Source organism: Petaurus breviceps, unplaced genomic scaffold (assembly GCF_028583685.1).
Source record: "Petaurus breviceps papuanus isolate PSGF00001 unplaced genomic scaffold, PetGlider_PUasm1.0 90721, whole genome shotgun sequence".
Taxonomy (NCBI): Eukaryota; Metazoa; Chordata; class Mammalia; order Diprotodontia; family Petauridae; genus Petaurus; species Petaurus breviceps.
Genome location: NW_027187322.1, coordinates 945,232 through 958,878, shown reverse-complemented (window position 1 = coordinate 958,878; position 13,647 = coordinate 945,232). Strand labels below are relative to the sequence as shown.

Below are 13,647 nucleotides of genomic sequence, written 5' to 3'. Positions count from 1 at the left end.
ACAAGGCCTTGTCCTCCACTCTTGAATTTCTCTCTCCCCTTATGTTTCAATTTCTCTATATAACTTCTCTCCATCAGCCCCCATAGGCCCAAACACATCATCTCTATCAAGATGACTCCCAGAACTCCACTGACAGCCCTCATTTCCCTCATGAGCTCTAGTCCCACAATGCTACATGCCTATTAAGCATTTCCAACTGGATGTGACTCATTAGCACCTCGAACTAAACAGAACACATTGTCTTTCCTTATGTAACTTCCCTTTTTATGTCAAGGTTCCACCATCTCATCAGTCACCCAGAGTCCTTCTCTATTCTCTCATTCTTGCCCCCACCTCACACATCTCCAACCAGTCCAATTTACTTACATGTATGCTATTCTCCCGTGTTCCCAAATGTAAACTGCTGGAAGGCAGAAGTTGTTTTTGTCTTTGTATCATCAGCACCTCATGTACAGAGCCTGGCAAGAACACTTGATTAATTACTCCTATCCCTACCCTACTAATTTAGTCACAGACCACTTCAACTCATTACAATGGGGACTTCAAGGCTTGGTGACTTCACTTCTACTCCGTCCCTGACGTCCAACACCAAAATAGGGAGTCACAAAGACGCGCTGCCTAGAGTTCACTACAAATGTATGCTTGCCTCACCTGGGGAGAACAGCCATCCTGACTATATTACACTCCTCACTAGCTGTTTCAAATCTCTTCAAGCTCCTAAATTTACTCGACAAATTACCTTGCTTCCTTTTTTACTGAGGAAGTTAAAGCCGTCCTTGGAGAACTTTATCTCCTCCAAACCTATCTTTACCCATCTTCTCCTTTATTTTACTCTCCAGAATATAAAATGATCACTTCCTTTTGCACTCCCTTTCTTTTCAGTCCTTTTACCACCCAAATAGGGCATGTAAAAAAAAAAGTATCCAAATTATAGCAATTAAATTATATTACTTGTGTTGCTGGTCCAAGCTAGAGTTTACTCAAGGGGATAAAAAAACTTTAAAATGTAATTTTTAGAACCTGAATGTGTAGGTTGACATATACAATATACAGCCCTTTTATAACCTATTAGAAGAAACTCATCACATAATTATATAAGAACCTACGACTTATAGCTGTTTCTAAAGCAAATTACAATTTAACTACAAGTTATCCATAGGCTCCTACATCTAGAGCTGGAAGGGACCCAAGAGGATTTCTAGTTCAACTCTTCATTTTATAATTGAGGCAACTGGAGTCCATCGAGGCTCAGTGACTGACCCAAGCTCAACAAAAGGGCATCAGTGTTAATCATCACAGTAGTTATAGGGCTTTGCCCAAACAACTCTGGGATCATTTTAACTAAGACTGAAGTTAACAGTGAGCCTGTTTTGTCTAAGGTGAAGTCAAGTATAATTGAGAACTAGAATTAGAAATCAAGAGTTCTGGGTCATGATTTTACTATTATACTATTAATACATTACAGTATTAAAGGAGAAATAGGAAAAAAATCTGATATTATTTGGTTTAACCACTGAAAAACAGCGATAGTAGCTTTCTTTTAGTTTGTGAGATAGCATCTAAGAATTACTCAGTTCAATGCCTATCGTTTGCCAACTACCGTGTTTCCCCGATAATAAGACCTATCCTGAAAATAAGCCCTCCCCTTATTGTGTAAGATTCCTCTAAAATAAGCCCTCCCCCGAAAATAAGCCCTATTGAGATTGCTACTGTAGTGAAGGTGATCCCCAGTGCTACACGCTACATTACGGTACCCTCTGTATACACCATCCCCTCCCCCACCATGAAACACATGCCGCGCTCCGAGCTGCATCCAATCAGAGCTGCAGCAGTGAGCGCGTCATCCTGTTCTTCCCCAGTGATTTGCTTATTGAATAAAGGTACATTTTTTTGTTCACATTTACCTGTTTATTAAAATTGCTGTCAATGTTCATTAAAATAAGCCCTCCCCTGAAAATAAGCCCTCTGGTGTTTTTCTGTCCAAAAAAAAATTAATAAGACAGTGTCTTATCGGGGAAACACGGTAGGTTATTACTAGATATGAAAGTCACTTAAAATACCTTTATAAAATTTTTATTCTGGGGGTACAGTGAATAGAGCACCAGCCCTGGAGTCAGGAGGACCTGAATTAAAATCTGGCCTCAATACTTCTTATGACCGTGGGCAAGTCACTTAACCCCATTTGCCCTGCCTCCTCCCTCCAAAAGAATGTTTATTCTGAACTTTTGACACCCAATAAAGTGGACGTTGTTACGCTCTGCACACCAGGCTGCGGATCTCTGTGATGTACAATCTGCTTTTCTTTCAAAAACAGATTTAACTTTCAAAGCTGTCTTGTTTGTCTGCAATGTTCTTCTGGGTCTTCTATGCACTAAAGAAATGCTTCAATGACCTTATTTTATTACTTTTCTCACATGTTGAAGGGAAGGCAACGGCCCTCCCAAGCTCAAGGTCCTGAAGTCATCTTTGACCCTCCTTCAGTAGTTTTATTTTGGAATATTTCTTGCACTGATTTCTCTCCATTCCCAATAACTGATTTATCCAGGTCTTTATCACTTCAAGTCTAAGTTACTGCGAAAACCTTCTAAGGCTGATTTTCCTGCTTCCAGTCTGTTCCTTTCAATCCACCCTGCACACTACAATCACAGCAATCTTTCTGGAACACAGCTCTGACATCAGGGCCCTGCTCAAAAATCTTGACTAACTCCCCAGTACATAAAGAATAAGGTTCAAACTCCTTAGTTTGTCAAAGACTTGCAACCTATCAAGACCTATTTGCCAGGCCTTTCCTTCAGTAATATATGCACTAGCAAAATTGTATTATGGATGCATAAACCTTCTTGCATCTGACAAAAGGAAGCAATGTGGGCTGGTGACATGGCCTGATCAAATCTCTATTCTGCTCTGGGCCTCAGTTTCCTTATGAATTAGATGCGTGGGCTGGGAAATTTAATGTATAATTATAATAACCAAGTGTGGTCCTAGAGAGGTCTTTCTTTGCAGAGGTAGGGTGACTATTTTTGCTAAATTGTTTTTTTCTCCTCTTTTCCTTTCTACTCTCTATCACAAGGGAAGGCTGTGCAATGGAAACGCAAGGGATGTTCAGAAATGACAACAATGTAAAAACAAAAGATACTAGTTACTTCTTTAATGTGGGGGTTAGGAGAGATATTTCTAAGTTCTTTCCTAACTCTATACCCTATGACACTGCTGGCCCCTTCTGACGGAAAATGTTTTCTTTTCTCCCAATTCAACCTATCCAATTCTTATGCTTTATGGTCTAACTCAAATGCCACCATTTCCAAAAAGCTTCCTGTGATCCCTACAATAAGAAATAATTCCTAGTATCTCTTACCTTACATTTACATTCTACCTTGTATTATAGTTCTTTGTGTACAGAGGTAAGGTAGTGTGGCATACCAGACATCCCACCTCCCTCCCCTTCACTACTAAATTTCTTGAAAAAAATCTGTCAAAGCCAATGCCTCTATTTCCATACCAGTCCTAAGTAATCTGTCAAAAAAGCATTCTAGTACTGGTTAATCAGGCACTGTGCCAAGCACTGGGGATACAACAACCAAAAAGAAATAGTCCTTGTCCTCAGAGCATGAATTTTCTCTATGCCTTATGCACAAGATGGCTCCAACAAAGTTACCTACTTTCAAGACGTGAAATTTCTGTGTGGTACAGGCCAAGATTAATTAAAAGTTCCATTTAAGTTTATTTTCCAACAAGAGCTCCGTCACTTTTTGTTCCTAAATTCATCTCACAAGTCTCATGTTAAACTCCCCCATTAATAACTGTCAACAAGATAGTGACTGTCAAAGAGTCATATAAAGGGATAAAGGCTTAATGATTCTAATGTTCTGGAGGTCTGAATTGAATCACTTATTTATAGCCAAGAGAAGAAAGCCTACATAAAATCTCTTGGAGTGTCAATTTTTGTGACAAGATAACTCCTTTTTAGGAGTCTACTTGCTTGTGGAAATGGCAAAAGCAGAGAGAAAACAAGTCAGGCAACTACAATAAGGCTTGACCTACCCTTCTCTCTATCACATTTTTTTTTAAAAGGGCAATTTTATCAACATGGTTTGTAGATTAGGAAAAAATATAATTTGATCACTTATCAGGATAGGAAAATTCATTACACGTTGCATTTCTAATGTAAAGGTTACCTGAGAAGTGAGTGAGAAGTCTTGTTAGGAAATGCTCATTAACCTGTTCAGTCTTGCTAAGGCTGGACATCATTTCTACTTCAGTAACTTCTTGGGGAATTCCACAGTCAAGGCCAGAGACAGTCCTGACATCTTCATCTCTCAGGATATCATGTGACCTCTCTAGCCAAGATCCTGGAGCAAATGTTGAGATGACCAGATCTGTTGAGGTTTGTGTGAAGCTTTCTTCAATGGAAGCTTTCACACACTCTTGTGAAGGCTTTATTCTCTCATCATGTCTCCCACCCAATTCCTTAAGGGCCTTAATTGTAAGTTGCTCCTGCTCTAAGTCAAGAGATGCTGCTGGAGTGCTCTGATTCAGAAAACCATTCAGGAGCTGACTGCCATTGGTGCTCTGGCTTGGTACAATGCATCTGCCGTCACCATCTTTGACTCTATGCAAAACTTCCAGAGGGCAGGTTGTTTTCAAATGTGTGCCCTTTTCTGAGGCTACTCCAAAGGCATCTGCTTCAACTGGCACTTTGTTCGTTTGGGTTTCTGGAAGTGTTGCTGCAAGGTCTTCTGGGGAGTCATCACTTTGAAGCTCCCTCATGGAGTCTCCTCCTAATGCTCTTGAAGTCTCTCCTGGAGAAAGCTTTAGCTTCTCAGTTCTAACAGGCTTTAGGGGAAGGATTTCATCCAAATTGCCCGACAGCTTCGTGTATTTTGTTGTGGAATCAGCAGGGATTATCTCCCGGCATGGACTTTCTCCATGAACATCTGGCTGAACTTGTAAGGTTTCGAAGTCATCAATAGACTCTCCAAAGTTCTCATGTGTCTTACTGGTGATGCCCTGACTGTATTTATCTTTGACTTTCCTTTCATCTGCTTCTATTATAGTACTCTGAACAGAAACAGGTTTCTCTGCCTGAATTGTGACACCACCAGTAGCTTGGTATAAAAGCTTCTCAGGATCTCGTTTATCACTTTCAAATGACATATCTGTTGTAATATCTTCAATGACAGTATCATCGGATTCACCAGAACTATCAGCTTCCATCATTTCTACTAACACAGAATTCTGACCATTTAGTTCAACCTTCAGGGGGTCATCGGGTAAAACTACCTTTCCGGTCATCCCCTCAAGGCATGATGATGCACATTTTCCACCTTGAGGTTCTGGTAATCTGATAAATGTGCCACCTTCTTTCAGCACACTCCCTCCCACACCTTCAATGCTGACTTTCTTTGGAGGAGCAACATTGTCAGGTGAAACTTTTTTACAGGGGGATGCTCCTGATTCAGTGCTAGGACCTTTCTCGTGAATGGAATGTATGGGAATTTTCTGAATGTTCTGATGAGTACATATTTTAGGATGTGACACTGGAATGTCTGAAGCATATTCATTTCCATCTAAACTTGAACCTTGAGCAATGTTTTCAGAAGATCTTTCTGACTGTTTTACTTGGGAAATTAAATCCCAAGTCAATACTTCATTGGTGAAGTTATGCATATCACTTACACACTTAGACACCTCTTCTAGGGCAGCAGTAGTTCGTGAAAACTGTCTGGTGAGCAGGGCAGAGGCTGGGTAGCGCCTTTCCTCTTGGTTTCTCAGTGGGATTGTTCTGTCACTGTCCCGTGAATTATCTGTGGTTGTCTCTGGCTCAGCAGGCATCACCTGGCTACCAAGCTCACTAATGCTTTCCCTGTAGGAGTCTTTAAACTCTTGGTCAAATGTTGCTTTGTCAATAATGACTTCAAATGGGGATTCAGGAGAATCTGCCTCAACACCAGAAACTTCAGACAGGGACCAGGAATGGTTAATGCTGCCTTCTGCCTCACACTGTCCAACATGTAGTTTCTGACCTTTGGGCAAAGTGAACTTGACATCAGCATCTGAAGCAACTTTATCATCCCCAGCAGGTATTTGGCTCTTTAACCCTTGGTCTTTACTTAGATGATGCTTAGTTGGCCCAGTTTCCTTTATAATGGCAGGATGTTCAGGAAAACTGGTCAGAATGGACGGACGACCACAAGGTACTTCTTCTGTGTCAAGGGATCCAAGAGTTGGAGCTTTAATTGAAGAATCTCCATTGGACTCATGAAGCTTCTCCATCTTTTTATTAGCAGTATCAGCAAAATTGTCTTTTACTTCTTTTGACAAAACAGGCTGGATGTCTAATACCTGGCTCTTTTCTTCATGTAGGATCATGTCAGTGTCACGGATTTCAGAAGGCGAAAGAAAAGTCATGGTTTCTGATGTGCCCTTATCCAAGCAGAGAGAGCCCAATCCCTCTGAAGCCAGGATTTAGAAGAGAAGAATGTTTACAGAGTACAATATGCATGAGCTACGCAGGCAAAGCAGCATGCTTTTCATTTCAAATTTACATATGTATATGCACATGTATGTATAAATGTAAGCAACAAAACAATGACCACACATCTTACAAAGCATGCACAAAGCAGGAAGCTACTTCATGCTATGAATGCCATGGGGCAAAGCACTGCAAAGAAGCACAGGGAAGGTTTTGGAAGGCAGGGACTTTCTTTGCAGAAACATTAATGGGGCAGCACAAACTTTAACACCACTTTGCAGGTTTAACTAACTACATGGTAACACAAAGTGTTGTGTAGTTTCGTTCTTTTTCATTTGGGAACGGGTGGGAGCAGGAAAATTTAAGATACAGAAATTGAACAATTAGAACACAGTCTTATTTCATTATAAATTATATGACATTAAAAAAAATAAAATTAACTGTTCTAATCAGACTCAATCTTAATAAGAAGGGTCCCTGGCAGGACTGGTCTTCCCTCTTAACTGCAGAGGGCACAGAGCTAATCTCTTATGCATTTAACAGTCAAGAAGGTTCTGTTCTAGAATGCTCTTATACATAGATAATTGCGTATAGGGTGTAATTTCAAGGGTCTAGAAAAGATTCACCAGCTCAAATATTTCAACCATTTGGATTTATTTCGGTTGAAGGAGAACCAATTGTCTTCAGAAGTCATCTTTTAATATGCAAATACTCTTGCAAAGGTAACAGAGTTAGTCACTAACTCCTCTAAGAGTACCTCAAATTTAGTTCCAAAAAGTCAGAGCTGATTTTGCTTTAGTCTTTGCATCACCAAGTGCAAGGCACCTCATAACAAATATTTATTTATATTTTATCAGATTATTTTCCAATTTTATAGCTAGCAGAGGTCCTAGAACAAACAGATTTGGACTGGAGAAGGAGAGAAGGAAAAGTTCAATTCTGAGGTTAGGGAGCACAAATCAACTCATCAGGTGAGCCTAAAATCGGAGGGCTTTTGGCAGCGCACTAAAAGAGAAGGAGGAAATTGCTAAACAAAGTTCACTTTTCCTTGCAACTTGCCTAGAGCTGGCATAGCAAATTCCACAACATCACACTCCCTTAGCATCTTTCATCATAAGTCAATAATCCCATTTTCATTCTCTTTTGTACGTGAAAATAATAAATCACCTACAAACATACTAAATAGCAACAAATGAGAATCCTAGTGATTCTGTCTCAACCTACAGACAATTTCCACACTTAAAAGTAAAGAAAAAGTGGCCAAATTCCATCAAAAAGTCATAAAATACCACTGTTTAAGATACTCCTTTTAACCTTGTTGTAATGGGATCTACTAGCAGACTAGAGTAACCACATTCTGAGGTCAGAGAAAAAATAAACTGTTAAGACTTAGTGGTACACAATCTGTGCAACAAGGATAAAAAATTTGTTTAGTCCAATTATAGTCCATACTCAGTACTAAGGAATAAAAAAAAAAAAACCAAAACCCAAACATAATACACTTCTGCCAGAACACAGCATAGCTATTCTAACACAACTAAACTTATACAGATAAACTCCAATGTTATACCATAACAAGGCTTAGAAACATAGTTTTCACTATTACAAGCTATGGCAATAACTTTAGTAAACTGGGTTTTTTTTAAAAAAGTGGTTGTATAGTTTGGATTAGATATATGTAAGCTGGAAGAGAACTGCTTGGTAATTTCTTAAAGGAAGGGGAATTCTGAGTTTAATAAAAGTGGTCTATCCAGTACCACCTCTATACCTGGTTTGCATTATCTATTGAGTTATAAATTTCTGGACAAGAATCTTATTTAAGCTGCTTTTATTCCCCCTGACTGACCCCTAACTCTGTTCTGAACAGGTAGGTATCCTATTTTGGCAATGGCTAAAATTCTTCAAAAGTCTAAAGCACGTCATCTTGTAAAGAAATGGTTATAAAAATCAAGTTGGTAACAATGCTGAGGAAAATTTTTAAAATCTGGGTTGTATTCTCTGAGTAAGAACTAAACTATTGATTTTAACTTGTATAATTAACACAAACCTTTGCCTCAAATTCACTCAAATAACCAATCATAAGGAAAACAATGGTGCTGAAGAGAAGAACTTACTAAATATGGCCATTTTATAACTCAGTCTGACATGTAGTAGACACTTAATATTGCTTGTTGATTAATTAGTGAGTGTATTTAACATTCACTATCAATGACATAAAATACTACACTGAATGAAGCAATACCTGACTTTAAATAATTTTAAGCAAAGTGTTCTACCTTAACTATTAAACAGAATTGTTTTATTTTTTTTGCAAAAACTAACCCCCACCCTACTAATTTAAAAAATTGTTTTTATTATTATAATATATTATATATTATTATAAAGCCCTCATACTTTTTTCAATTAACTTTGTCTCCTCTTTCTTCAACACATCCACAATTTCTAAGGCACACAGAGAGCAATTCCAGTGTGACTTAAGCAAGTGGTCCTTCATCAGTTGCTGTGGACAAAAAATATTTTGGGGCAATTGTCTGTTGGTCAATCTAGACTGATCCTAAGATGACAAATCGGCCAGTCACTAGTTTGGCCAAGACCTACCTAGCTTATGCTAAAAGAATAGTTCTCAGAACCCTACATCATCTCATTGATCCCTATAAGACACTGAAAGACTGGTTTAGTTCACTTATTTATGAAGGGAAAAAAGTATTTCCTTCTGTTCTTTTTATTTTAATCGTGTTTGAAATTTCAGAACAGGATTGTATTAGCAGTTATGAAGAGTAAAAGATTTGGCAATGCTAAAAGCACTAACAGACAAACAGAACCTATTTTCACTAATTAAAAAAATGCAAGGCAATGGTGAAATTAAATTTTTGTGTGTGATTTTATAAAGTATTGCAAATTAGTACAGAATTTAATAAACGGTATTAAATAAACTTTCTGATACGACTAATTACAATTCTTACAAGCAAAGAACATCTCATTTAGTGATGATAGAGCACTGTTGTCCTAGACTAGGTGACAATATTGTGAGGATCATGAAAGGTTAGGTTTTCTACAGCTTTTAAATTTCTTCACTAATGTAAAGGTTACTTGTTGGAAACAACTCTGGATAATTTCTAATTGCAGAGAAACAGTTACCTCATTCGGTAACCAGGCAGGAAAGAAACTGTCAAATAGTGTTAAAATTAACTCTGAAAAACATCCCCCCCCCTTTTTTAAAACTAGAGTCCATTTAGCTGGTATTTTGTTTTCAAGAGGTATGAATGTCAATAAAAATCTCTACCAACTCAGACATGGCAAACAATGGCTTTAGATTGAGAATACAGTGAAAACGATGATGTTCCAAATTGTCAGACATATTGAGCAAAAAAGCCTTCAATAATTTTAAATAACACCACCCAAGGTAAAATTAGAAGTTAAATTAAAAGCTATACTTTAAGCTTCTGGTCTACAAGAATACTATCACCACTAAAAGACAAATGCTGACCTTGTTTCCATTGCGGATTAGCAAATATATAATCTAAAAGAAATGTAATCTAACTCAGAAAATGTTTTTCCTAAAATTTTAAAATATAAAAGATAGCAAGCATTTAAGATAACTTATTTTTCAACTCTCCCTCCTATTCTCACAAACCTCTCCTGACCTCAAAATGTAGGACTCCAATCTATTTATTTTGGGGGAGGGGAACAGACTTGTGAAAAAACTTTATGCACAGATCTTAGGTTAGGCTCTTACCTTGCCATTTAGAAAGAAGGTCAAGTATAAAAAACACACCACCTTTTTCTATTTGAAATGACACAACTTCTATACATGAATATTTACTGTCTCTACAATATAACACTGTAAACCTGGGAACAAGTTATAACCTAGCTCAAATATAGGTCATAATGAATGTTAGCCTGTCACAGAAGGGCAATCACTTGAATGGAATGAGCAATAGAAAGTACTGTTTCAGTATAACTTGATCAACTACTTTGTCATTGCCATACACAGACATACAAATATGCACACACATATATGTTTATCCTGAAAAAAATATTCAGGCATAGGTTTTCCTACACATGAATTTTTTTTTATTAACAAAAAACAAGAGGGAAAGATAGCTTTAAACTTTTAAAACGTGCAAAAATGGTATTAGCAACTTTCAGCCATAGCATCAAAATAGGAAGTTAGCCAGCAGACACTTTGCAGCTAAGCTATATCCAAAACCAAACAAAAAAAAAAGGTTCTTTCATACAAAGAAAAATGTTTTTTTTTTTTAACTTTTTTCATGTAAAAAGGCTGTAACTGGCTCATTTTTTTCCTCCTCATTGACTGTCCCAAAGTTATCAGTCTTGTAACTTTGTATTCCAGATGCCTATACAGTACTGCGCTGGCCAGACTGAACGCAAACACCTAATGAAGCAAATGTATTTCCCATACTTCATGGTAAGAGTTTTAAAATTTGTCTGTTCCCCCAGCCCCAATCATTTTCTGCCATGTTTTCTAAAGACGAAAAGTCTTGTGGTATTTTCTCCTGCATCTATTTTTAGTGAAAAATATTCATTGTGGTTTGAAGAAGATAATTATGTATTAGTTGGCATTTATGCTTGACACAGTACATCTTTAAAACATTACTCTAATGGTTAGTTTAGTGACGACATGGTTAAACTAGCTACTTCTTCAACTGCTCCCAGGCTAACATGTTAACAGTGGAAGTGTTGTTCACTTTTAAAAATGACCAATCAGTAAACATGAAAAAGGAGTGGAAAAAGGAGTGTGACTATGAGCAGCAAGTTGGTGACTAACTCTGGGCCTCTGCTGCTTCCTGTCTAATATGGGCATCTGTTACCTGCCCTATGGCAGAGCTGGACCCAATAACCTGCTACAGTCACCTGATTAACATAGTAAAATAGCCTGTATTTCACTAACTCAGAATTCACCAGGATGGGGCAGCAGCTTATCCTTCTAGAATTAAAAAGCCTTTGTTGTTTAGCAAGATTTATAAGGGACTAAAACTAAGTTAACTTTCTTAAGAAACAGATTAAGAAGAAAGCATTTATAGAAACGTTTCTGTATATACACAGTGTTTCCTAAGTCTTAGTGCATTTGTAAGCTTTAACAGTTTATATAGCTCAAGGACCAAAATGACTTACTTTGTTACTAAGCAGACTAGAACTTTTCTTTGAAATCTTGTAATTTAGATTCCAAAATGTGCCAGGCCTCCCTCAGTCTAAATTAGTGACATTTAACGTCTTCCTGTTATCTCCTCCTATTCAAGCTGAACGCTTTGGCCCTGAGCAACAGGCAGTACTGAAAAACTCACTGACCGAAGGGTCTGTGCCCCACTAATCTGGAACTCGGGGGGGGGGGGGAACGGGACGGGGACGACACAGCTTTAAGTTTGCTATGCTCCAAGAAAAAGATTTGTTAAGAAGTTTTAGTGGTGACTAGGTGGCGCAGTCAGTCAAGCACAGGCCCTGGAGTCAGGAAGTCCCAAGTTCAATTCCTGCCTCAGACACAACACTTGCTGGCCATGTGACCTTGGGCAAGTCACAACCCCAAATTGCCCTGCCCGCCCCCCTCTGAAAAAGCAAAAAAAAAAAAAAAAATTTTGTTCAGTCTATTTAAGAAAACAAAACAAGACGTGTTCTCTGAATAATTCACCTCCTCATCAGCTTCCATGTGCCTCAGCATCCTCAAATCTAGAGTCAGTGATATAAAGTTACTCTGCATGCAAATTTTTTTTTTTTTTGCTTTTTAGAGGGGGCAGGGCAATTAGGGTTAAGTGACTTGCCCAAGGTCACATGGCTAGTTAAGTGTCTGAGGCCAGATTTGACCTCTGGTCCTCCTGACTCCAGGGCCCACCCCTATATGTAACTCTTTATGTAATGATTTGCCTCTACCCAAAGTTGCTAAAATTTTCCTTAAGGAATATAATTTATTCAAACCAGACTGTTCCTAGTATTTTCCCTTCTGTTATTTTACTGAAGGAAAGTGGAAGCTGCCAATGCATTTGTTGAGGGCTATTTCTCAATCAGCCTCCAATGAGTAGCACCCCAAGGAAGAGCCACATCCCTAATATCTATCATCAGCCAGTAGCAGGATCTGTAGGGCAGACAAAGGCAATTTCATTTCTTCAACAAACACGGCTGGGTAGCGCTATTTAGGAAAACTTGTCCATCTCAGTATTTTCACTAAAGGAAAAAAAATAGTGCTATCAAAAGGGGCTGGGGTTTTGAATGCTTCAAGAAATCTGACACTTTTGTTCTCTGGAGATATCAGTCCTATTAATTTTTCCTTTAACACTACCCTGAACTTACTTTCCTTGCTCAAAAAGAATTTTGTTACAAAAAAAGGGGGGGGGGGGGAGAAGGGTTGTTCTTCAGGTTTAAAATTATTCTAGAATTTGAATCAACTTTTTGAAAATTAAAGCTCCTATAAATAAATTTTAGATTAGAAAAATCCTTTTTTCTTTTTTAGTCTATTAGAACATATCATTATTTTTCAAATGTAGAGTGTGTCTAAGATAGTAGCTACTCCTTTCCAGCATGAAAATGACCATTAGTAAGCAATTTTTTTTTTATATAAATAGCACAGAATACAGGTTTGGGTTTTTTCTCTTCCATCATTGTGTTCTTTCCTTTTGTGAATTTAACAGTCTGGTCTAATAACAGAATCCAAATACAGTGACGTCTTTTTACAATGTATGTATGTAATCTAAGATTTATGTACAGTTGAATTTCAGGGGATGTGATTTCACTCATGGTATACACAATTCTATCTACTATAGTTTTTGTAAAGGAGATTAAATACGTAAAAAATTCTATGTTCATTCACTCATCTGAAGTTCTATGCTCATTCAGTTCTGTTCCATTTAAGGACAGACTCCCTAAAGAATTAGTGTAACTTTCAACATAGGTAATTCCAACTATGACCCAGCAGCCACAAAGAAAACTCTTTAAGTGGCCTTAGGCTATTTAAAGATAATTTAATTACACTTTTTTTTTTAAATGAGAGGTTTCCCTGGCCTACATTTGGGGCCCACAGCAACAGTACCAAGGAAGTTGCATTTATTTAGCAGGACAAATGAGCAGTCTACTGCTTCTGCCTCCACATCTTCCACACTGCTGTCCCAACCTCTGTGTCCCCAAACATGAAATTAACCACACTGCCAATTCCCTTCTCCCTTAGA

At 38.0% G+C, this 13,647-nt stretch overlaps 1 protein-coding gene across 2 annotated transcripts in view; it reads right to left on the bottom strand.

The window, feature by feature from the left end:
• The window catches only part of RTN3 (reticulon 3), a 54,730-nt gene that overhangs the window by 26,945 nt on the left and 14,138 nt on the right, over window positions 1-13,647 (bottom strand). Inside the window, exon 1 of one of the 2 annotated variants that reach the window (XM_069066195.1) lies at window positions 4,176-6,452. The exons of the other annotated variant lie outside the window; for it this stretch is intronic. Within the exon in view, the coding sequence (XP_068922296.1) occupies window positions 4,176-6,408 (2,233 nt within the window). The 5' untranslated portion in view covers window positions 6,409-6,452. Of the gene's footprint in view, window positions 1-4,175; window positions 6,453-13,647 lie in introns of those variants that run through there. 2 annotated transcript variants of the gene reach the window in all.